The 23,678-nt window shown below is 42.9% G+C and overlaps 2 protein-coding genes across 2 annotated transcripts; one reads left to right on the top strand and one right to left on the bottom strand.

Annotated features, from left to right (window-relative positions):
• Nucleotides 1-647: 647 nt before the first annotated feature.
• Nucleotides 648-4,386, bottom strand: LOC139663755 (kelch repeat and BTB domain-containing protein 12-like). The gene is made up of 10 exons (XM_071542483.1): nt 4,364-4,386; nt 3,852-4,050; nt 3,485-3,666; nt 3,159-3,291; nt 2,712-2,945; nt 2,241-2,599; nt 1,858-2,131; nt 1,344-1,491; nt 1,054-1,251; nt 648-796 (listed from the first exon to the last, which is right to left on the bottom strand). The coding sequence occupies exons 1-10, from the start codon at nt 4,384-4,386 to the stop codon at nt 648-650; spliced, it is 1,899 nt and encodes a 632-aa protein (XP_071398584.1).
• A 7,182-nt stretch (nt 4,387-11,568) lies between these two features.
• slc26a6l2 (solute carrier family 26 member 6, like 2) lies at nt 11,569-23,395 on the top strand. The gene is given in 20 exon segments (XM_071542482.1): nt 11,569-11,708; nt 13,421-13,560; nt 14,757-14,867; nt 15,023-15,035; nt 15,037-15,196; nt 15,387-15,551; nt 16,036-16,188; nt 16,817-16,899; nt 18,150-18,297; nt 19,778-19,891; nt 20,055-20,132; nt 20,265-20,360; nt 20,467-20,573; nt 20,680-20,749; nt 20,964-21,056; nt 21,220-21,330; nt 21,463-21,843; nt 22,170-22,224; nt 23,085-23,230; nt 23,369-23,395. Coding segments are annotated over 20 exon segments (2,391 nt in total).
• The last annotated feature ends 283 nt before the right edge of the window (nt 23,396-23,678 follow it).

The following is a 23,678-nucleotide window of genomic DNA, read 5'->3' as shown; positions in this document are numbered from 1 at the left end:
AGGAATGCATGGAATGGCATGCGGGTCAGACACTCACCCTGAAGTCACCACTTCAATGAGACATGTTTGTTGACGCTTTGCCATGCGGTGCGCTCGGGAAAATAAATTCCGGAACAGAGTTTGGAGAGACTGAAAACTATATGGAGAACGTGGTAGCAAAAGCTTTGAAGTCAGAGAAAAGGAGTAATTATAGTTTGAAGCACTGCAGGGTTCCTTCCATTTTTTTTATTCAGATTCATCACAGAAAAGTAGGCAAGAAAATTATAGGATGCTGATCTATCATTATGCATAGGCTAGGCTTTAACTTTAAGGCCATCCATTTGTTAGCCTCATACAACCTTAAATACCATTAAGTACATTTGCACTTATGATTATATTTCCAAAAGACTATGGTTTGAAAAGCCAATAGCTCCTTGCAGACATTTCCATCTGAATCTAAAGGAATGCATTGGGTATGCCTTGTTTGGGGAAGAGAAAGTCTGTGTTTCTTTGTTCCCCCAACAGTACAGATAGGGGTTGACACTTGCAGTCCAGGGAGTCAACCCATGTTTGGATAAAGCTGTATGAGGTTTAATAGACTGAAGCTGGGTTCCCACACATAGCCCATGGCTCCTAGCATTGTTGGTCAGGAGTCAGGAGGAGCTGAATTAGGGTGTGAAGAGGTCCCGAGGGTTGAGGTTGGCCACCAGACAGACGTCATAGCTGTCATGCATAGCTGCTCGTCTCTCCACCACCGTCCACACGTTGTCTGCCGGGTCCAGCTCCAGAATCTCCTTGGTGATGATCTCATGACGGCCTGAAGTCATGGGACAAAGTGTTCTCTGAGAAAAATCTAATTTCTGCACATACTGCATAATCAGTTATCCCCTGAGTCAGATGGAGTCTCTTAAGTGTGCCTTGTATTTTTGCAACAGGATGCATTTCAGCCAGCATTACTAGGCCTACATGGCATGTGATAGCCATTTCACAATCAGGTTGAACTGATTCATAAAGTCTTAGAGAACACACAAAACAAGCTGTTGAAAACTCATTGAAAGGAATTCAGTGACTGACCCGCAACCTTGTAGTATCCACAGAGGTAAAGCTTGCCCTCCACTACTCCTATATTGGAGGCGTTGGTTCGGAGGGAGAGTAGGGACGTGGGCAGGGCCGGTCCTGGCCTCCAGGTGTCTGTCTCTGGGTTGTAGACCTCCACAGAGCTCAGGCAGCGGCGAGACTGGCCACGGTCCTCTCCATCACATCCTATACCACCTGAAGAACGCAAGTGCACACACATCGTCTTGCTCCATTCTTTCCCGTACAAAATATATAGTTCTGAATATCGGCCTTTCTTGTAGTCTGACCTAGTATGTAGATCTCGCCATTGAGGACGGCCGAGCCACAGCGGTACCTGGAGTACTTCATCCTGGCACACTCTGTCCACCGGTCCTTGCCTGGGTCAAACTGAAACACACGGTTACTCAGCCTGTCTGGCTCATCGTCCGGCTGGTCCTGAGGGAGGAGAGGAGAGAGTTGGAAGGAAGGAGGAAGCAAAAGAAAAGAAAATAGGGTGAGAAACAAGAAACACCAAGTTGGCTCCAATGATGGGGAAACTGAGGGACTGATAAGGCAAAAAGTTACAGTGAAACACATAATATCTGACTGCTGCTTTAAATAATAATGTGAGACTTCATTAATCTTTGTAAAGAAAATGTATTTTCACTCGCCTCCCTCTACAGAGGTCAGCTACACAACATGGCTACATCTGGTAGAGATACAGTGTATTTCTCAAGGACACTTCAAGAGGGACACTTCACTACGTCATCCTGCTGCCCAAAATTAACAATTCTGATTGACTGCTTGACACTATTTATGTACCTGTGGTGTCCAGCCCCCCAGCACATAGAGGTGCTCCTTCAGGCTGACGGCGCAGTGGCAGGCTAGGGAGAGAGGCAGAGGGGCGAAGCTGAGCCAGCTGCCTCCTCTCTTCAGCGACCATCTCTCCACGCTGTCTGTGATGATGTACTGGTTCCGCACTTTCATCTGACCTCCTATCATATAGAGGGAGTCGCCTAGCAGCCCTAAAGCATACATGTCTCTGTATGCTGCTGAGCACAGCTCCACCCAGCTGCTCTCCTCTGAACGGTCAAACCTGGAACACACACAGGCAGCTACACAGTTTGGATCTCTTTTTGAGTGCTGTGCTAGGTTCCAATATATGGATTTCGTATATCCTATGTGTTCTTCTGACACACACAAACCTGTACATGTCCACCCTCTTCATCCTGTGTTGGTCTTCTGCCTCTATGGCCACCACTATGCCGCTGTCCCGTGTCACTGCCCCTGCTGTGATCTGGCCCTTGCCTCCAGAGCCCTTCAGTGGAGAAGGGATGTAGTAAGTCCGTCTCCCCTGGGGGGCGAAGCAAAAGCTCAGATCAGCAAGTCCCCCACGGCGGGCAGGCACCCCTGTCTCATCCACCCCACCCAGGCAGAGCAGCAGGTCGGTGGTCTCCATGCCGTAGCGGAGGGCTGGCCGAGGGGGAGCTGCCGTCTCAGACAGACCTGAGGTCTGGAGAGCTGCGTCGATCATCCCAAAGCACTCTGCGTCCCGAAGCAATACCTGGGAGATACATTTAGAGGTATGATAATCTCTCACTCTACTCCCTCACTAAGTGTGAATTAGGAGTCCTTTAATTCCCTTTATTTGATACCACCCTCCTCTCCCTTCTCACCGGGTTTCTCCTCCTGGCTTTACGGAGGAATCCAGGATCCACCAGCTCCAGCCGGACCCGCCTGAGTAACTCCACAGCCTGGGCTTCGCTCTGCAAGTCCCCCCTGCGCCTCTCCACCCAGCGCAGCACCAGCTTCAGCACACTGTCCTCCTGGGAGATGTTGAGGTCATCTGAACCTAGCAGAGCCCCCAGACTTTGGGCATCCAGCTCCAGCACTTCCTCTTCCTCGCACACCTACAGACAGCAAGAGGAGGAAGAGGATAAAACAATATGGGGATGAATGAGATAACCATATATTATCAAACAGAGGAAATGGATATAAGAGAGAGCCTATATATATTTACATTAATCATAAGCGGGCCCTATAACTCTTCAGGCCCTATAACTGGTTTTGTCTTCAGTCCAGTGGCTCTAATTGAGATACACCAGTAATACTGAATGTCCCACCTGAGCAAAGTGTTGGCAGAGGTATCTCAGGGCGCACTCAGCCAGGCCAGTGGCCCCCAGGTCTCTGGCCCAGTGGTACAGCCCCACGCAGTTGGAGGGGTCCATACTGGCCTCCATGTGACTTTGACACAACCTGGAGCAGTGACAGTGGTGGTGGTGATGGCAGCAAAAAAACTATCATTGTTCCTTCAAACTTAGTTCACTGCCCGCTACCCTGAAGATCTTAATATTTCACATAGGTTTGTTGTCCAAAATCGCTGAGCAGGTACTGTTCATAGTATATTGGACTAATGATCAGCATCCCACCTGCCAGACCCTTCACCCACCTGAAGGCTCCGTCTACATGGAGCAGGAAGGCAGCAGCAGCCACTCCCTGGATGTTGTCGTTGGAGAGGGAGAGTTCGGCACGGTACATGTAGCCCAGCAGCAGCTCCAGGCTCTGGGCAGGAGTGTCTCTGAGAGTCACCTCTCCTACCCGGGTCTCCCTCAGACCGCATGTAAACATGGCCTAGACACAGGGAGTGACCAGAATTATTGATAATAGAACACAATACAGTTACAGTGATGACAGCATCCTGTATCTATTCTGCATTAGCACAGTCACATTTGAAATCACTTCCTTTTTGGCGTGGAGCAACAGTGCAGCAAGTATACTGTATGTAAACAAGTACAAGTTGTGCACAGCAACCCTACCTGGAAGTAAGGGCTGAAGGCAGACAGCACCACCCTGTGGCAGGGAAAGGGAACTCCCTCTGCCAGCAGCACCACATCAGTGAGCTCCTGGGCCGCCCTCATCCTCTGTAGCTGCCTGAGCAGAACTGAGCCATGCTCTGCCTGAGCTGAGTCCAGTGCTGGAGCATCCATGGAGCACTGCTCTGGATGGCTGCACCACCTCTGTCAGCCTGGAGAGAAAGACCTTATGGCAGATTAGAGCTAAATATAATGTATAAACAGAAATACATAAGAGAAATAATAAGAAAGAGTGTTGGAAAGAGTGTTGAGTGTTTCTAACCTCTATACTCAGATTGCTGTGTTAGGGTTAGATTGCTGTGTTAGGGATGTGATAGGGATGCGAAAAGAATAGGATGGCACACATACACACACACACACACACACACACACACACACACACACACACACGTTTCAGCTCATACACAATAATGGCCCAATCCTGTAGTATGGCTCGCACTACTGACTTTGTTTACCCAGTGATTTTTTGGATGGACATTCTATTTATTCTGAGATTTATTGTTTGATCATTTGATAAAAAACTCAAAATATGCTGGCAGCTAAACATGGGTTTTTAGGTTTGCTTTATGATGTTTATAAACACTTGTGTGATCTGTAATTTGAATTCGAATCACACCTGTAATTTGAGTTGACCTTTCAAAAAGGTCCAAAAGTTCAGCATCCATCAACAAGTCAGACTCCTCGAGAACATATGTGAATATAGCCAAAATTTAAATCGCCGATCGATTGGCCTAAATAAGAAATATTGCATGAAAAGAAAAAGATTTCCTAAATGAAGACAGGTGACAGTGCAGTGAAGTGGGTTCAAATTCATAGCACACTTGGTTCCAGGGTTAGGGTTATATGGTATAATACAAATCAGTAGGGACACTTACTCTTAATGACTTACTCTCTGATGAGGTGAATCTAGATAAAAGATATTATCCCTTATTGATTTCCCTTAAATTTAATCTACACCAATCACAAAGGAGGAGATGCAGAGAACGAGAAGCAGGCAAGTTTTTAAGATGTGGATTGTGCAAAAGGGGCTGCAACTCAATATCAGGAAATGTCCCAAACATTTTGTACATTCTGTGTATAATACTAATACTAATACTTAAACTAATACTGGTCCCAGAAGGGAGCCACTCAGAAGGTGGTTAGTAGAAGTACTGACTGATCTTCTTGCTCTTGCTCCAGTTGTCGAAGCCTTCCAGGGACTGTTGAGCCCTCTCTCCATGTTGACCCGTCTCTCTAACTGGTTTCACCCCTGCAGCTGACCCACCAAACCACACGGTAATGGAGAAGGTAATGACACTCTCACTCAGTGTGCTAAACATATACCTGTAACCTCACACCAAGCAGACATGCAGAGGCACTTTAGAGTGAGTGGTAGCATGTTAGCATGCCATTAGCTAAATGCACTCAGAACAGAGCTACCATACCAGTTTCCAGAGGCTGTCCAGGGCCAGGATTTCACAGTGGTTTGCAGAATTTTCTGAATTGAGATGCCGCTACTTTTGGTATTTCAAACTACGCTGCACAGACTGCTGTGTTGTTGGTTGCTGTCATGTCTGTCTCCTGTTCTGTGCTGTTTGTTGTCTGTGACTTAAGAGTGTGGCACTAGCAACTGCTCACTGGTAAAAAAAAAAGAAAAAAAAAAGGTTTTAAATAGACCAGCAAGTGTTAGTCGTGCACATGGTCTGTTCGGGTTTCCAGGCTGTGCATAACAGTATTTACACTTATTCAAACTGTGTCTCATTCTTATAATTTCTTGGTTTTAAAAGACATGGAAGGTTTTATGCATTTTTTGTGTAATGTGCTGAATTTCAACAAAATGTGGATTTCATGTAGAAACTAAAACAATCAGAAGCATATTATCAGCAGCAATCAACTACCTGCATGGAGAAATGATACTGTATGTGTCATTTATTGTACCTCAACAGACACTTGATGTCACAATTTGCTTGGCAGCAGATTTTATGGTTACATGGTTTGTTTTCTATCCACCATGACTCAGCAGTTCCATACACCTTTGTTCAGATAGCAGAAACCAAAACAATAAGAAACAGCTTCTGAATGCAAACCTTTGGCTGTATTACATTTTATGAGCTTCTTTGGACATTGTGCTGTTCCTTGTTACTGATGTTGTGAAGGCTCAGTGTCTTCGGAAGACCACAAATAAACACACTGGTACACAGGCACACGTGCATACACACATGCACAGGCACAGGCAATCATAATCATCATCATAACTCTTTTACAGACTCTCTTACAGGTCCAAGTTTTGAAGGCGTGTCTGTTTCCTGCACTGCTCATTGGTGGTGATGCCAGATCATTTCTAGGATTTACAAAAGTTAATACGGAATCTGGTGTACCTTAAAAGTTAAAGAATAAATAGCTATTTCACTAGTGTGTGCTGACAGAGGGATTTAGGGTTCTCTTTTTTACAGTATGTCAACATTTCATTTCCATTGGATTTAATTAAATTGTGTGTTATGCCCTTTTGACATTGTTGAACATGTTGCTCGATAGCGTGAACAAAAGAATGTGTTGCAGCCAAAGCACAGAGAATTAAGATAAATCAGTTATATCTGGTCGAGGTGTGTGTGTGTGTGTGTGTGTGTGTGTGTGTGTGTGTGTGTGTGTGTGTGTGTGTGTGTGTACACGTACAGTGTGTGTCCACATGTCTCAATGAAAGTGTTGCCACACTGCAAATTCCCTGACCAGAAGTTGTTCATAAGGACCTTTGGCCATGTGTGTACTCCTGGAAAGTTGGCTTTCATGCAGTTTCTAACCCTAACCCAGAACAAATCTGTATTTATTGACCAGGTGATCTGAGAGCACATTGAGTAAAAAGCTTACATTCATCAACAAACCCAACAATTCGCAAACTTTAAATTGATGGATTGAAGTTTTCAGTTTTATCAGTTTTAGAGCATATTCAAACTGACTGACTGAAAAACAGGCAAATTGCTTGTCACTGAATCATGAGAAAGTTATATGGATATATAACAAGGTTTGCCTACATATTTGTGCATTGAATTGTATGTATTATAGTGCGATTAGTGTATCATACATTGTTGACCTCCTAGATTTATGAACAACTATTCAGTGGTACATCTTTAAAAATAAAGGCAACAAAAAGAAAGTGTAGAAAATGAAGTATGAGATTGTTGGCACATTTGTCTAAACATCCACACTTGCTCTCTTAATGGACACAAATTGTCTTCATTTAAAACTATACATCTGGATTATTTTACCCTGGAAAGTTTACACAGGAGGCCTGCTGAATTAACATTACTTACTCTGATTACTCTGCTAGTGATGTGAAAAACACAAAAAAAGAGAACTTTTTGGAACTCTGTCATCAATAAAACAGCAAGATGTTCTGGCATTTCTATCCATTCTACTCCTTATCCAGCCCACATGTATCTACAAACAAAACCTTTTCAGGAAACTAGTTCAAGAAGAAAGTTGACTTTATTAGCTATAAGGCAAAGGCTATATAAAATCTATAATCATTATCAGACATATTATCAGACACTCCGCCTCCCTATCCCAGTTGTTAAATGATTTATCTAGTTATTTACCTTTTGATAAGATTTAATACAATAGAAAAGGTGGGCAACACGATTCTCTGCATTTGAAATCTTCATACAATGGCACATCGACCACAAGATAACATTTTACGGTGAATACTCCCCCCTTATCTTTCTTTTCTATAAATTTTATTAATTAATTTTTTATTTTTGAGTTTGCTTAGCCTGGGCAGCATTCAGTACATAGGATTTTTATAACACATTTGTGCTGCTTTGTGTTGCCCCATGTTCAGGACATGGGGATTTTTAAAAGGGAAAGGAAGCATTATCTTTGCTGTAAATTGCTATACGAAATTAGACCTTTTTTTATTTTATGAAATTGTCTTTTTTAGTAGTTTGATCTAATGTAACCAGTTTAAAAATATTTTTTACTTCTCTTATGTTTTATCTGGAAAAACCAACATTGCACATTTAAAATATAATGATAAAAATGTCTCTGTGTTTACTTTTACAGTTTTTTGAGATTAGCGTTCTTTCAAGGAGGACCTAGGATTACAAAATATAGGACTACAACATATATTCAATTATCAATCAATAATAAAGCAGCAGTGAGATTTGGACACTGAGAATAATGGGTATTTTCACACTATGCCCTCTCTCTTTTTCTGTGTCTCTTTTCCTCCATCTCAGTATGCTAATTTTCTTTCTTCCCATCCTCTGTATTTTCTTGTTAGCCTATCCAGTCAGCGTGGTCGTCTGTGTTCCTTAGCTTGAAGACATTCCCAAGTGTGTGATGGAGGCAGAAGTTAATATGTGCAGGGATGATGTTTCCTGTTATGTCCAACGGTGATCTATTACTGTTAGTCATTTCAGTCACAGAAACACAAAAACCATATTATGTGACTCAGCAGTTGTTCCTTTAAAATGCTGTAGGACAGGGATATTCATTGTCTTCCCATTGTCACTAGAAAACATAAAAAGTGTCCAAGTGTTTAAGGTACATAAATATACAGTGATCGGTGGTATTGCAAAAGAAAAGCATGCAACATGTATTTCTAACTCCTGTTTTTGTAAAATTGTTCAACCTCATAAACTGAAGACATTGAGCTAAACAGCATATGCCAGCTACTTTTCATTCTCCCCGGTGTTCAACAGCCACCACCACTTTGATGAGCTATAAATGTTGATTTAAGGGCTTATAGCAGAAGGGCAAATAAGGCTTTCAATAAAGGCTTCTAGACCGCTTCATCCAAAAGCTTGTACAGATAAGTGAGTAACACCAAATATTTGAGTTGTTCAAAGCAAAAACAGATAATGGTGTCAACCCGTCCCTCATCGGTTTCCAAAAGTCCTCCCCCTTCCAAATTAATGAGATGTGGAATGTGACACAAATATTCATCACCGCTCTATGCAACTCCAAGATAAACCTAAACAAATAATCAAAGTCATTTTGACAAAGACCTTATTAAAGAGTAACCAAGCTCAACATAAACTTCAAATAGCTGATTTGAGGGGTGCTTGTTAGGAATGTGACTAATGAGTTTGTCAGATTAGGTCGTCTGGTTCAAAGGTGTGTCAGAGAGTTAACTAGGCGCTTATGTGCCTGTTTGGAAACCCTGGAAAGTTTCAAAGTCAAAGTGATACATTATATGGCCAAAAGTATGTGGACACCTGCTCCTCGAACATCTCATTCTAACATCATGGGCATTAATAAGGAGTTGGTCCCCCCTTTGCTGCTCTATAACAGCCTCCACTCTTCTTGGGAAGGCTTTCCACTAGATGTTGGAACATTGCTGTGGGGATTTGCTTTCATTCATCCCACATAGTGACGTTGGACACTGATGTTGGGCGATTAGGCCCGGCTCGCAGTCTGCGTTCCAGTTCATCCCATAAGTGTTGGATGGGGTTGAGGTCAGCGCTCTGTGCAGGCCGGTCAGGTTCTTCCACACCGAACTCGACAAACTATTTCTATATAGGGGCATTGTCCTGCTGAAACAGGGCTTCCCCAAACTGTTGCCACAAAGTTAGAAGCACACAATCCTCCAAAATGTCATTGTATTTTTTTTTGTATTTTTTTTTTTGTATTTGTTTAGTGTAATTATACATGTAAAAACAACTCTGTTACATATGCTGTAGTGTTAAGATCTCCCTTCGCTGGAACTAAGGAGCTGAGCCTGAACCATGAAAGACAGCCCCAGACCATTATTCCTCCTTCACCAAATATTACAGTTGGCACTCTGCATTTGGGCAGGTAGCGTTCTCCTGGCATCTGCCAAACCCAGACTGGTTTGTCAGACTGCCAGATGGTGAAGCGTGATTCATCACTCCAGAGAACACGTTTCTATTGCTCTAGAGTCCAACAGTGGCGAGCTTTACACCACTCCAGCCGATGCTTGGCAGTCTGCTTGTTGATCTTAAGCTTGTGTGCAGCTGCTCGGCCATGGAAACCCATTTCCTGAAGCTCCTGACGAACATTTCTCGTGCTGACGTTGCTTCCAGAGGCAGTTTGGAGCTCAGTAGTGAGTGTTACAAACTCGGTGGACCCGTTCTGTGAGCTTGTGTGTCCTACAGCTTTGGCCCTGAGCTGTTGTTGCTCTTAGACGTTTCCACTTCACAATAACAGCACTTGCAGTTGACTGGGGCAGCTCTAGCAGGGCAGAAATTTGACGAACTGACTTTCACTGAGTCACTGAGCTCGTCAGTTCGGCCCGTTCTAGTGTTAATGTATCTCTATAGAAATTGCATGGCTGCGTGTCTGATTTATATACCTGTCAGCAATGGGTGTGGCTGAAAAAGCTGAATCCACTAATTAGAAGGGGTGTCTGCATACTTTTGGCCATGTAGTGTATATTGTGCCCTTTTTAATTTATCAAAGAAAAATGATAGATATACATTATAACATACAACGCATATAAAGAGGCGCATCTTTGCATGTGTATTTGTGTATTAAATGTCCTTAAAATGAGCATGTGTTGGTCAGCTTATTCCACTGGATGGTTGGTCTCAACAATGTGCTAAAGGTGCGTTTTAAACAACATTTACACGTTTAAGAAATTAAATATTGTATGCTACTTTTAAGCAAATTTCCCTAAGTATTCTATTCACTCAATTGTATCACTTAATTGTACATTAAGTGGTTTAATTTAAACTCGATCATTCAAAAGAGTAGAATTTTTCTAGATCTGCGAGGTGCACACATTTACTGCACTCATTCAGTACGGACACATAACAAGTTGTGTGTGTGTGTGTGAGAGAGAGAGAGATTGAGTTTTATTAAGGCTGTTTGACGGATTTGACGGAAACATAAGCAGGCAGCACAAAAATACACACACATTACAGTAAAAGCTACAGCTGTGACATGGCCAGTCTCAATCCATTTGGTCAGTAAACAAACCTTTCCGTTCCATAAAACATACTGGGCAATGCCAGTAGCAGAAAATATCGCAACTTTCCTGTTGCCACTGAAAATATTGTCACTTTATCTCCTGAACGAGGAAAGCGAGACAGCCATAAAGATAAGGTATTACTAGCCCAGTCAATCCGGTGCGTTCATACAAACATAACCTGACACCGTCCTTTCCAGAACTCGGCCAGGTGTTTGCTTTATATGAGAAAACATACCATAATATGTTCACGTGAATCTGATCAGTATAGCACACAGTATTATATGCAAGCATCAGCAGTGTGTATCCACTTGAGCGCTGTCATATGAGGTAGAGAGTGCGTCTGTTTCACAGTTTCAAGTGTTTACCACCGCCGCCAGCCTTTCAGCTGTAGTTTTCCCTAAGTTAATCATCATAGGATAACTAACCTACACAGACGAACACACACACACACGCACACATTTCCACAGGTGTGTGCACGGAGAAGTGGGGACAGGGTGGGGTGGGGTGGGTGTTCTCTCTCATAAGGACAGGAGAGGAGCAGTCACTCCCACAGTCCAAAAAGTACAGCTGCAGAAACAAGCATTGCCAATCCAGTACAGCACACTGAGGAGCCTTCACTTATCTTGCACTATATGTGGCTTTTGAGGTGCAAGAGAGATCTGTGAGTGGGTTTTCCAGACAAGACAGGACCCTTAAGCCAAAAAAGGAGCTGAAAGAGAAATTTGTGGCTTACTTGAACTTGGTCAGATAGACATGAAGGTGCGGGACCACTCGACCGGGGAGTATTTTGTGCAGCGGGACATTCTGGATGAGCTGTGCCTGGATGAAGTGGCACGGAAAAGGACGCACTCCACTAAGCCACCCCTGTGTGAGCGGGTGAAAGATTGTCTCAGGTAAGAATATATAGGAGGACAGAGGAGAGGAGAGGAAGAGGGACAAGGAGATGAGAATGGAAAGGACTGTGACACTGTCAAGGCAGTTTCAGGATTAGATTGTGTGTAAAAGTGCATGTATACTTACATTATGGTACATCTGTGTGTGTCTGTGTCTGTCTGTTAACTGTCTCTAACTGTTTACTCTTGACCTGTTAAACACGTTAAACACCTGTGAAACATGTGAATGAGTGGGTGTTTCAGTGTTGCTGTGTGTGTGGGTGTGCACGTGTGTACATACTGTAAGTGTGCGTGCATGGTTTTATTTGGCTCAAAAGAATAATCGTTACGCAATCCCAAGAGACAAAATGCAACAGCAGAATGCCAGCGGTTACAAAAGGCTGACGGATAGTTTCATCTGAGTGATTTAGTGAGAGCGGATGAGCAAAGTTCACAGTTCTCTTTGGAGGGGAGCCCTCATAACACCCTGTGACACATTGTACGCCACTGTCACCAAATATTAACCAATCAGAATGATGCAGGCCTTAGTTTGAGAGCAGATGTTAACCAATTCGATTAACATGAGGAATGTATCTTCCTTGATCTTGTAACATATTAATAAGGAGCGGAGGACAAAAATAAGATACATGGTTACTTCACATAATCATTGTTTGTTTGATGTAACAAAAAACATTAATCTAATATTTTGTTACGCAGGCATTCTGATACTGAAGATGTTACTTTTACATTCAGTTCACTAGTACTTTATATCTGTCATATCAAGTGGCATATTGACACTCTTCTGATGGTACAGCCAGCATGTCACTCTCCTACAAGGCCAGCTGATAAACACTGTGCTGCAGCTGTTCCAACATTCAAAACACACACAGTACAACTGCTGCAAATTGGCTCCAAATAATACAAATATGTATTATTATGTAATACGTATTTTTTATATATATAGTTTTCAATTTCTGTCAATTTCAGATTAGTTTTAGTTTGTTTTCAGTATGGATTTGGTAGTTTTATGTTTAGGTTTTATTTAGTTTCAGCTCTATTTTTAGTATTTTTTAAGGTATAATGATAGAAGTTCAAAACAGGTATTTTGTAATTGTGAGCAACAGGTATTGTATAATACAAATAACAAATTATAAATTCTTAAAAAAAAAAAAAAAATCTTAAAAAATGCCCAAAAATTGCACATAAACAAAAAGACATTAGACATATATTTTTTATTTCATTTTAGTTAGTTTTACAAGTAGACAAGTAGTTCTGTTTTTTCACAGTCTTATTATTCTTATTTTTATTTCAGTTCAATGTTTCAATGACAATGTTTTCTAACACCATCTTAGTTGAACCACTGATACCCCTCATGAAAACCGTTATTCCTCCCTCTCATTTTCTCTGTTGGCTGTTGTGATGTTGACTCACTGACACACCATAGCATGCCTGATCCTGCCTCAGAGGACAGTGCCAGTGCCTTCAAACCTGACAACTGACGGACCATATAATCAAACAGAAGCCAAAACACTGTGGCTGAGTTGCCAGGTTGACCCCTTAAAGGGACGGTGACGGGACATGGGAAGTTTGAGGAATTTTGAAGAAATGTGGAACGTGAAATTGTGTACTATCTGATGTCATTATTGTGTAATTAGGAATGTGAATGTGAATTTTTATTTATCACAATGTATCTCTCGAATTGCTCAATCCCATGTCCCCACCCCTGGTCACAGGTGTTCGGGTCCCAGGCTGAAGCAGACGGTGCTGAGCTGTGTGCCTGTCCTCTCCTGGCTGCCTCATTACTCCATCAGAGAAAATGCCATGGGGGATTTAATCTCTGGCATCAGTGTGGGCATCATGCACCTGCCACAGGGTTTGTATGAATTATATGTGTAGCTATTGGAATGAACACAGAAGCACACCGCACAAACTTAAAGGATAAGTTCAACGATTTTGGACCTATCTCATTTGTTTCTTACATACCTGTAGTACTTGGACCCACAGACAATATTGGCTACCGCCTCGGTAGCCAATATCCCGTTGGTTGAAAAGGCGAGCATCATGCTATCCTCTTGCCAAACGGGGTTTATCATAATATCTCCAAAGACGCCATTTTTAGGCTCCACAGGGGAGTTGAGAGTATATGGAAAAGTTGCCAAGTAAATAAATTAAAATTAGCTCAGATTTCATGACACAATTCCTTCATTACGCACACTTTCACTAACCAGGAAATGACAGAACTATTTCTCTCTGCTGCGGCACAGCCTGCTGTGGGGAGGAAGGCTGTGTGATCTAGTTTTGCGGACGGTCGGGTCAAATTGTAAACAATTACACATGGAGCCTGGTAGAGTTCCAGTGAGTGGAAATAGTGCCGTGCTGCTGCTTTCTGGGCTGTGGATATAAAAACATCGGCTGTTCGCCATATAGTTTTCACAGACTGGCTTTTTTGGAGACTTGTGCAGTGCCCGTTCACGCTGTTGCTGTACAGAGCGCTGTTCGCTTCTTTATTCAAAGTTTATTAACATTGAACATGTCGTGTGTCCAAATTGCACCAAATCCGACACTGCACTTCCTTGGGTCCCCAGCAATACACCCGCCAAGTGTGAAGTAGATCGGACAAACGGTTCTCGAGATATGCGACGGACACACAGACAGACAGACAAACAAACAGACAGAGATTCCTTGCTTTATAGTATGATGATATTTTGACAAACCCCATTTGGACTCATTGTTAGCAGCAAGAGGCTAGCAATGGGAGCTCACTGTTTCAACTGACAGCTGACTAGGGAGCCAATATTGTCTGCTGGTCCAAGTACTAGGTATGTAAGACACAAATTATATGTAGGTCCAAAATCGTCAAACTTATCCTTTAACAAACTTAATCAGTGTCAGTTTGAAGTGTGTTGTTGTATTTTACACAGCCTAGATGTTGTTCATCAAAACTCCTTGTTGAATAAGAAGACAGATACTGTTTTTTTAGATTGTCCTCTATTAGGTAAAGGCAGACATTGTGTCGAAAATATGCAGTGTTTTTGTGCTTTCCTTTACAATATCATAATGCTTCGGCAGGTATGGCGTATGCCCTCCTGGCATCCTTACCCCCTGTGTTTGGCCTGTACACCTCCCTCTTCCCCGTGCTGCTCTACGTCATCTTCGGCAGCTCCAGACACATCTCCATAGGTGAGAGATGAAGTGTGTTTGTGTGTGTGTGTGGTGGGGGAGGTTGTGATGAGGGAGAGAATATATATATATATATATAAGATATCGGTGGATTCAGTGTGGATACAGTGTGTGTGTCTATGTGCACGTGTGTGTATTTATATGTGTATGTCCAGGTACGTTTGCTGTGATCAGTCATGATTGGTAGTGTGACAGAGAAGCTGGCACCAGACAGTGACTTTAAGATCCTCAATGGGACCAATGGAACAGGGGGTGTGGACATCGATGCACGGGACGCCTACAGAGTACAGATAGCATGTGCCATCACTGTCCTAGGAGGACTCTTTCAGGTGTGTGTGTGTGTGTGTGTGTGTGTGTGTGTGTGTGTGTGACTTAAAAAGCCCTGTCCAGTCTTGTCACACACCAATTTCGCCAAACTGAAATACGACGAAAGTGACTGTATCGACACATAACCCATCTTTCACTATGTCTGGCTAATTCTCTCTCTCTCTCTCTCTCTCTCTCTTTCTCTGTCCTCAGATCCTGTTGGGTTTGGTGAGGTTTGGTTTCGTGGTCACCTACCTGTCCGAGCCTCTGATTCGTGGCTACACTACAGGAGCGGCATGTCATGTCACCATCTCCCAGCTCAAATACCTGTTTGGAATCAAGCCGTCACGCTTCTCTGGGCCGCTCTCCCAAGTTTATGTGAGTACATCATGCATCATGCAGACATACTCAGGGGCAGCAGGGTGGCACAGAGAGTAGGGAGACTGCCCTTCAACCAGAGGATCCTGGTTCATGTCCTTCTCTCTGTGTAGACAAGCATCTGCCCTGCTGAAGTGTCCATCAGCAAGACACTGAAACCCTACCAGTTCCAGGAAGGCTGTTCTGTAGAGAATTGGGAATCAATAAAGTTTCACATTAGCGGCGGTCAGTTATTGTATGTTTCAGTGTAACTTGTTCCCTCACAGTTTCCCCATCATTAGAGCCAGCTCTGATTTTCTCACCTTATGACTATTATACGACTGTATTATACTATATGACTGAAGATGATTATTATTATTATTAGAAGTCAAAGTCACTGCACCCACTTTGCTGCTTCCTTCGCAATGCAAGTGATAATTTAATGTCAAACCTCTTCCTTTCTCCCTCTCTTCCTCCCTTGGTTCCTCCATCCCTCCCCTCACAGATCCTGGTGGACATTTGTTCGTTGCTACCTGAGACGAAGGTGGCAGAGCTGGTGGTCAGCCTGGTGGCGCTTGCTGTTCTCATTGTGGTCAAAGAACTTAATGCCTACTACAGCAAGAAGCTGCCTCTGCCCATCCCCATAGAACTCATAGTTGTAAGTCCTTGCTTTGGTATTTCCTTAATTCCTTCTTATTGTCCTGCCTTGCTTACCTCCTCTTTCCCTTCCTTCCTTGTTCCCTTCCCTTTTTTCTCTCATGTATGTGTTCACTTAATGGTCCAGCAGGGGGCATCACGACCTCACAGTCAGCTAAAACTGACAGAGGAAAGCAATAACTCAATTCAGTTAAATTCAATTTAAGGTGCTTTATTGGCATGAAATAGAAAAGTACTTATTGCCAAAACAAATTCAACAAATTCAAATTCAAATCACAGTAATCAAACTTGGCCACACAACAGTGACAATGAACAATATACAGTTGATATATCATTAAATTAGTAAATAAAACAATTCATTATCAGTCAACCAATTTATCTAAACATTTTGCATTTTTTCTTTTTACATCGTCAGTTTTTCTCCTGTCTGAGACTATGAGACAAACTCTCCCATGTCAGTGTGTGGTTTCGCATTAATGTCTTCTTCAGATAGTTAAAATGATGGACTGACTCTAAGAATAGGCCGGCCTGTTTTCCGCCTGCATTCCCAACAAAGGGGTCATATATGTTGAAAGTATTAATTCACCCCACACACCAAACTGACATTCCTCGTGTCTTTTTTTCAACAGATCATAGCAGCAACAATCATCTCCTATTTTGCCGGGCTTAGTAGTAAATATAGCATTGATGTGGTTGGAGAGATACCCAGTGGGTAAGTTTGCGTATGTTTGACTGTAATGTGTGTGTGTGAGAGAGAGAGAGAGAGAGAGAGAGAGAGAGACAGGGAGACAGGACAGGTCAGCTGGTGCCAGTCTGTAGACCCAACAGAGACAAGACTATAAGAATCATATATACTAAAGTTGATTCTGGTCTCGCTGTTCACAAGGCCACAGACACAAAAGTAGCAGATACATAAAGTTGTTGATATGGCAAAGTAACACATTGTACCAAGAAACAGGGTCAAGGTGTGTGTGTGTGCGTGTGTGTGTGAGGTGAGTCTACCCATATGCCATATGCAGATAGGAAGACAGGAGACAGAGACGTCTAAACATAAGATATAATGGCAGATGATTCTCAAAAAAACAAAAGCTACCATGAGCTGTTTTGCCTTTTCCAAAAAATAACAACTTTGCATATTCATGGAATTCGTGTTTGTGACATTTTTTGGTAAAACCAAAAGTTGACGGTGCAGTGCGCATAAATTATTGGCAAGGTGCATGTCTTTGCCAGCTGCAGAGTGTCTGTATAAAGGAATAGCAATGTACAAGTCTATGTTATTGGCAAGACTGGAAGTCAGCAAGTCTTTGACCTTCACAGATAATTCAGCTCACAACTTCTAGGTCTGAGGTTAGCGAGGCAAAGCCGAAGCCAGAAGATCATCAGTTTAATCTCCTTTCATGTCAAGAGAGTTTATTCCTGACGGCCCCAAGGGATCTGCACTGCAGCTGACCCAGTGCGCCGAGCTGTTTGTTGAGCTCCCTATATGTGCACTATGTATACAAGAAAAAAAGGAAAATTCCAGTTCTTCATTCCTCAGTCTTTGTTCTTTATTTGGATCCCCATTAGCTTCTGGATGACTAGTCTTCCTGGGGTCCACACTTTAAAAATAAACAGCCATTAATCAACATAATCCACTTTACGGCACAGAAAGAGGCAGCTCAAAGATAATGCCTCAAGAGCAAAAAAAATTAAATAACATGTTCAGCAGAAACATAGCAGCAACGACGACGACAAAAAGAAAACAACAGCAAAAATGACACAACAAAAAACTACATTTATTAGTTAGAAAAGCCCAGCAGTTTTTGCTTAAATCATTTTTTCAGAGAAAATTTTGTCTTGGCCTGATTTATATGGGTGGGTACCAAATTCCAGGCAGAGGAGGCTCTGTAAATGACTTGTTTGACATGGGTAATAAAGATCTTCTATTCATCCCTCCTCTCTCCTGTCTCTCCACCGCTGCAGGCTCAAGGCTCCTCGTGTCCCAGATGTGACTTTGTTCTCGGAGGTGTTAGGCGATGCGTTTGCGGTGGCCATTGTGGGCTACGCCATCAGCATCTCCCTGGGCAAAACATTTGCCCTTAAACATGGCTACAAGGTGGATAGCAACCAGGTGAGGCTGAGACACTGTCTCTCTCTCTCTCTCTCTCTCTCTCTCTCACACACACACACAGACACACACACACACACACACACACACACACACAGCTCTGTATACTCTCAAAAACCTGTGAGAGTTAAAGCTGGAGTGGCAGCATGACTAAGTGTTGAAGCACAGACCTTCTCTTTGTTGCCGATCCACAGCAGCCGGGGCAGAGTCAAACCTCGGCCTAATATTAGACCGAGATCACGCTGTCACATTGGTGGAAAAATTATTCATGTCGTCCTGGAAATAGTCTCAGACAACAGCAGAGCCGTAAATAACTACACAGACCCATGTTCTTTGAATGTTACATCGCTTCTACATCGCTTTGTCTCTATCGCTCCATTCAGTTAAAATCAATTCTAAGCACTTATTGCCAAAGCAGAAATAGCAAATAACAGATTGTCACTACATTCAAACAGCAACCATGACAATGTGATAAAAACAGCAATAAATGGTTGAATAACATCATAATAATTGATCACTAAATCAATAGATATATTTATCAAAGGGCACACTCCTGCGTATCAAATGTCCCTTGTGTCTGTCTGGAGGTTTGTTAATAATTAGGTTAGCAATATTTCACTCTCCTTTTTCTCCTAGAATATATTGTAATTTTTCATTTGGGAAAAGGTTTTCAAAATTACTACATAGTATGAATTTAGGAAGATAGGTTTCTCTTACTTCTTCATAGTTACTACAGTGCAGTATCTATCGTTCTCTCTATCATATGTGCAAGGAGATACAGAGATGTTCTCCTTTGCCTGTTCTTTTTTTTTTTTTGATTATTCATTCTCTAGGCCTGAAATTAGCCTGCGTTGACTTCCCTATGCCAGTATCTGGTCATGCCATCACTTTGGTGGAAAAATTATTATTGTTCCCCTGAAAATAGCAGCACAGAAAGGAAGAACCACGAATAACATATATTCTTGTGTGCCTGTCTGTCTGTTTTTCTCTTCTTCTTGTTCTTTCTCTATAACACACACACACACACTCTCTCTCACACACACACACTGGCAGAGGCATGTGACTGGGATCGTTCTGCTCTGGAGAGAAACAGGCTGAGGACACTCGCAGCCTCTAAGAGCCGGCCTGCTAAATCTTTAATGTCCAACAAGCTTTGCTCAATCAAGTGTGCCTTAAATATGCCTGAAGCCGCTCTCCGTCTGCGGTGAGGTGTTGACATGGCCTTGAAGTTAATGAACAGTACAATTAGGGTGTCACCATTACATTTATGGCTGTGTACTGTACATAGAGTGACCAGAAATACATGACATCCATTATTGTGAGTTGGTATATTTAGTGTATTTTGTCATTTTTTCATTCAAGTTCAATGGTATCTAATGTCATCTAATGCTAACCTATTACTTGGATGTTGTTACTTTAAACTGAGATATTTTACCTCTATTATTTTTACTCTCTCTATTTTTCTCTCTCTCTCTCTTTCCAGGAGCTGCTTGCCCTGGGTCTTAGTAACTCTATTGGAAGCTTATTTCAGTGTTACTGTGTGACGTCCTCCTTGTCTCGCAGTCTCATCCAGGAGAGCACAGGGGGCAAGACACAAGTAAACACACACACATGCATGCACACACTCGTGTACGCACACTCACACATGTATGCAAATACCACAAGTACCAGCATACAAGTTTTGGAGTCTTCGGCCTGGGATCGTTTATAATGTTTGCGTGTGGGTGTGTGTGTGTGTGTGTGTGTGTGTGTTTGGTCAGGTTGCCGGAGTGGTTTCTTCCATCATCGTGCTGATCACAGTTTTGAAAATAGGTTCTCTGTTTGAGGATCTCCCCAAGGTAATGCTCTTCCTGTATTACTCTCCTCCTCTCCCTCCTTCCTCCACCTTTCCTCTCAACATTTCCATATCTCTCTTGGCACACAATTGAATAACTAATGAGCCTGTGTGTGTGTGTGTGTGTGTTCCCCAGGCCGTCCTATCCACAATAGTGTTTGTGAATTTGAAAGGGATGTTTAAGCAGTTCTTGGATGTCCCTATGCTGTGGAGGAGCAACAAGGTTGATTTGGTACGACTAAATCTTCTTTAATAGTCATTATGTTCAGTTAAATACTGTATGGACCCTGTGCCACTTTTGCCCGCTACTGACTGTCAGTGTCCATGCTGCCCTCTAGCTGGTGTGGCTGGTAACGTTCACATGCACCATCCTGCTCAACCTGGACTTGGGTCTGGCCGTCTCTATTGGCTTCTCCATGCTCACTGTCATCTTCAGAACTCAACTGTAACTATACACCATGCAATCTAATTATAATATATCCGAAAAATGATAATGGCTTTGCAATGCAGGACGGTTCTTGCTGTAATCATGTCATTTTAATATCCTCCAGGCCCCGCTACTCTATCTTGGGCCAAGTGCCAGGCACTGACCTGTATCTGGACACAGAAACCTATGAGGAGGTAAGAATCTTTTTGTAATAAATGAAGGATGCCTAGTAGCACCATCAACAAGCAAGGGAAAGTGAAACTCTGTGGATAGACAGGTAGACAGAGTTGCAGCCGTTAAACGTCAGGAGAGCTCCATTTCGTCAAACGATATCAGGGGGAAGTGAAAAGTGCGAATGAGAGCAGTGTGTGAGATTCTGATACTCTGCTACTTGATGTGTCCCTGCAGGCCAAAGAGATTCCAGGCATTACCATCTTCCGTTCATCCACAACTGTCTACTACACCAATGCTGAGCTGTACTTGGAGGCCCTGCAAGAGAAGGTGTGTGTGTGTGTGTGTGTGTGTGTGTGTGTGTGCACGCAGGAATTTGATTACAAGATGTAATCCCTATCTGCTGTCTACAGCACCCTTAATTACTTTCATTATCTTCCTCGCTTGTCTCACTTTCTCTTGTCTCTTATCTCTTGCTCCGGTCTTTGTGCAGAGTGGAATTGAAATGGGGAAGCTGCTGACAGAGAAGAAGAAACGAGACGCGAAGCAGAAGCGTCAACAGGAGAAAGAGAAAAAGAAAGCTAAAAAGGAGGCAAAGAAACAAGTAGGATGTCACACATTCACAGATACCTAAAGTCATACTTATTCTTCTGAGATACGATCATCAGTCATTGAATTTCAAATGAGAAGCCATTAATCGTTATTTCAACTTCAACTTTTTCCAACTTTTTGCCAGAGAGACCGGAACGGCCACTTGTCCAATGGCAAATTCTCCTTGAAGGAGCCAGAGAAGAACCAGTGGAAGGAGCTGAATGAGGAGAAGCTCTCTGCAGGCATGAACGCCCAGAGCCAGGGGAACGGCATGGCCATATCTCTGACCGAGACCCCTGCAAACGGCCACGTCAAGGGCCAGGTAAACTGGGCTTACCAGCATGACGCGAGCGCGTCAGACTCGGACTCGGAGACGGGTTGCCACGGTGATGACGACACCACCCAGACGTCTCACAGCGGCGACGGGGAGGAGGGAAGGGGCTGCGGATTAGGCACACACAGCATCGTCTTGGACCTCTCCACAACCAGCTTTGTGGACACAGTCACTGTGAAGACCCTGAAAAATGTAGGTCTTGTCTGTCTGTTCACTGTATGTGTGTGCCACGATTTGTGAGTGTGTTGACAAGATTATGTGAATGTAGAAAGTGTCAAGAGAATGTGCATATTCTGTAATGAGAGCAAATTAGAGCAGAGTACAAGAGATTTTAGTCCCTTCAGTTGGTGGATGACCAGTTATCACCACTTTCTTTTAACATTGAGTGTTGGGATGAATATATGACCAGGGAGAGCATGCTTGCTCACATAGAAAAAAATGCTTGAAAGGATAGAAGAGAAAAAAAAACAAATTCACATCTCATAGTTTTTTTCTTTTTGCAACTTTCCCCACCGCAGATATTCAGAGACTTTGGAGAGATTGATGTGGACGTCTATCTAGCAGGCTGCCAAGGTGAGTGGCAGAAAGAGCAGTGGTGGAACAAGTACCAAGATGTCCTACTCAAGTAGAAGTATGGTTACTTTGTTGGAATTTTACTGTAGTAGACGTAAAAGTACTGGTGTAAAAATCTACTTAAGTAAAAAAGTGAAAGTAGCTCATTTAAAATGCACTCAGAATAAAAGCCAAGTTACTTTTACAAAAGAAAACAGTATTATATATGATATTGTAAAAAGCCAAGGGGACACAGTTCAAACTAGATTCTTTTAATTGGGAGAAAATATTTCAAAATAAAGTAAAGCCAGATTACTGTCGTCTTCTCAACCGTTCACTGTGAATGGCTCCACATTTGGCCAGTTTACTGGTCAGCTTATAGAGAGCCTACAAAATTTGTACTCTAATGGATGTGATTTAAAATGTAGTACTTCAATCAAAACACATTTGAGTAAAAGTGCAATTACTGCTTTAAAAATACTCAAAAAAGTACAATTACAGAAAAAATCTATCGAGTTACAGTAACAAGAGCAACTGTAAGTTCCTTCCGCCCTTGAGAGACGGCACACCAGACACAACAGAGACCATCAATGTCCTTAATGCAGTCAAGGCACTGAAGCTTTGATAATAGCTGCGTCAAGGCCCTGGCCTCAGTGGCGCCACACTGTTCCCTGTGGGACGAATGCTGACCCTGTATTAAAGAACCCCAACACATAAATATTTATTGCTGTAATCATAGCATCTCTTCCTCTGGTCATGCATTCATAAATGATAAGTCTCTCTCTGCATGCATGTGTTGTCTACGTGTGTATGTGTGTGTGTGTGTGTGTGTGTGTGTGTGTGTGTGTGTGTGTGTGTGTGTGTGTGTGGTCAAACACTAGCCTGTGTAGTGGAGCAGTTGGAAAGGGCAGGTTTCTTCTCGGAGTCCATCCCGAAGAGCAGGCTGTTCGCCACCATTCATGATGCAGTGCTCCATATTCTCAAGAAGCAGCGCCTGTCGGACACGACTAGCTATAACTGTGTGCTGGTGAGCTGATCACACTGTGCATATTCAACACAGATCTCAAGAGATCCCTCAGCTTTAATCAGCACTTTTCATTGACATGTTCAGTCACACATTCACAAATTTCCCAATCCTCAGTCCTGAATCTCCTCATTTCTTTAGGACATTTCCTGCATCACCAAGATGTGACCAACAGGGGTCAGACCGTCCCTCCTCTCCCATCTTCCTCCTCCTCCTCCTCCTCCTCTTAGACCTGCTGGCTGTTCCCTCGCTCCCTATTGGATGTCCTTGTCTCCTCCCCCTTCACTGGGGGAGAATGCACCAGCCATGACATGGCGGCCGGTTGCCATAGAGATATAGGGAGCCGTTGCTTTGGCAACAGGCTTTTTATGATATCGTCTAATGAGATAGCCAGCAATACGTCACTGCAGCTCTCTTGCTCTGTGGTGTGTGTGAGAGACAGAAAAGGGGG

This window comes from Centroberyx affinis, unplaced genomic scaffold, assembly GCF_046629955.1.
Source record: "Centroberyx affinis isolate AG114_WGS23_722 - 3 ecotype Tasmania unplaced genomic scaffold, CSIRO-AGI_Caff_v1 ptg004114l_1, whole genome shotgun sequence".
In the NCBI taxonomy this organism is placed as follows: domain Eukaryota; kingdom Metazoa; phylum Chordata; class Actinopteri; order Beryciformes; family Berycidae; genus Centroberyx; species Centroberyx affinis.
The sequence above is the reverse complement of the archived record's forward strand: the minus strand, read 5'-3'. Positions and strand labels throughout refer to the sequence as shown.

What these genes read in the sequence shown, in the direction of transcription:
- LOC139663755 (XM_071542483.1), bottom strand. Translation starts at nt 4,386, where the DNA reads ATGTCCATCCAAAAAATCACTGG. An exon ending in TCCATCCAAAAAATCACTGG is followed by an intron (nt 4,051 to 4,363) that starts GTAAACAAAGTC and finishes AGGCTGACAGAG; the next exon opens with GTGGTGCAGCCATCCAGAGC. An exon ending in TGGCGAGATCTACATACTAG is followed by an intron (nt 1,252 to 1,343) that starts GTCAGACTACAA and finishes TGCGTTCTTCAG; the next exon opens with GTGGTATAGGATGTGATGGA.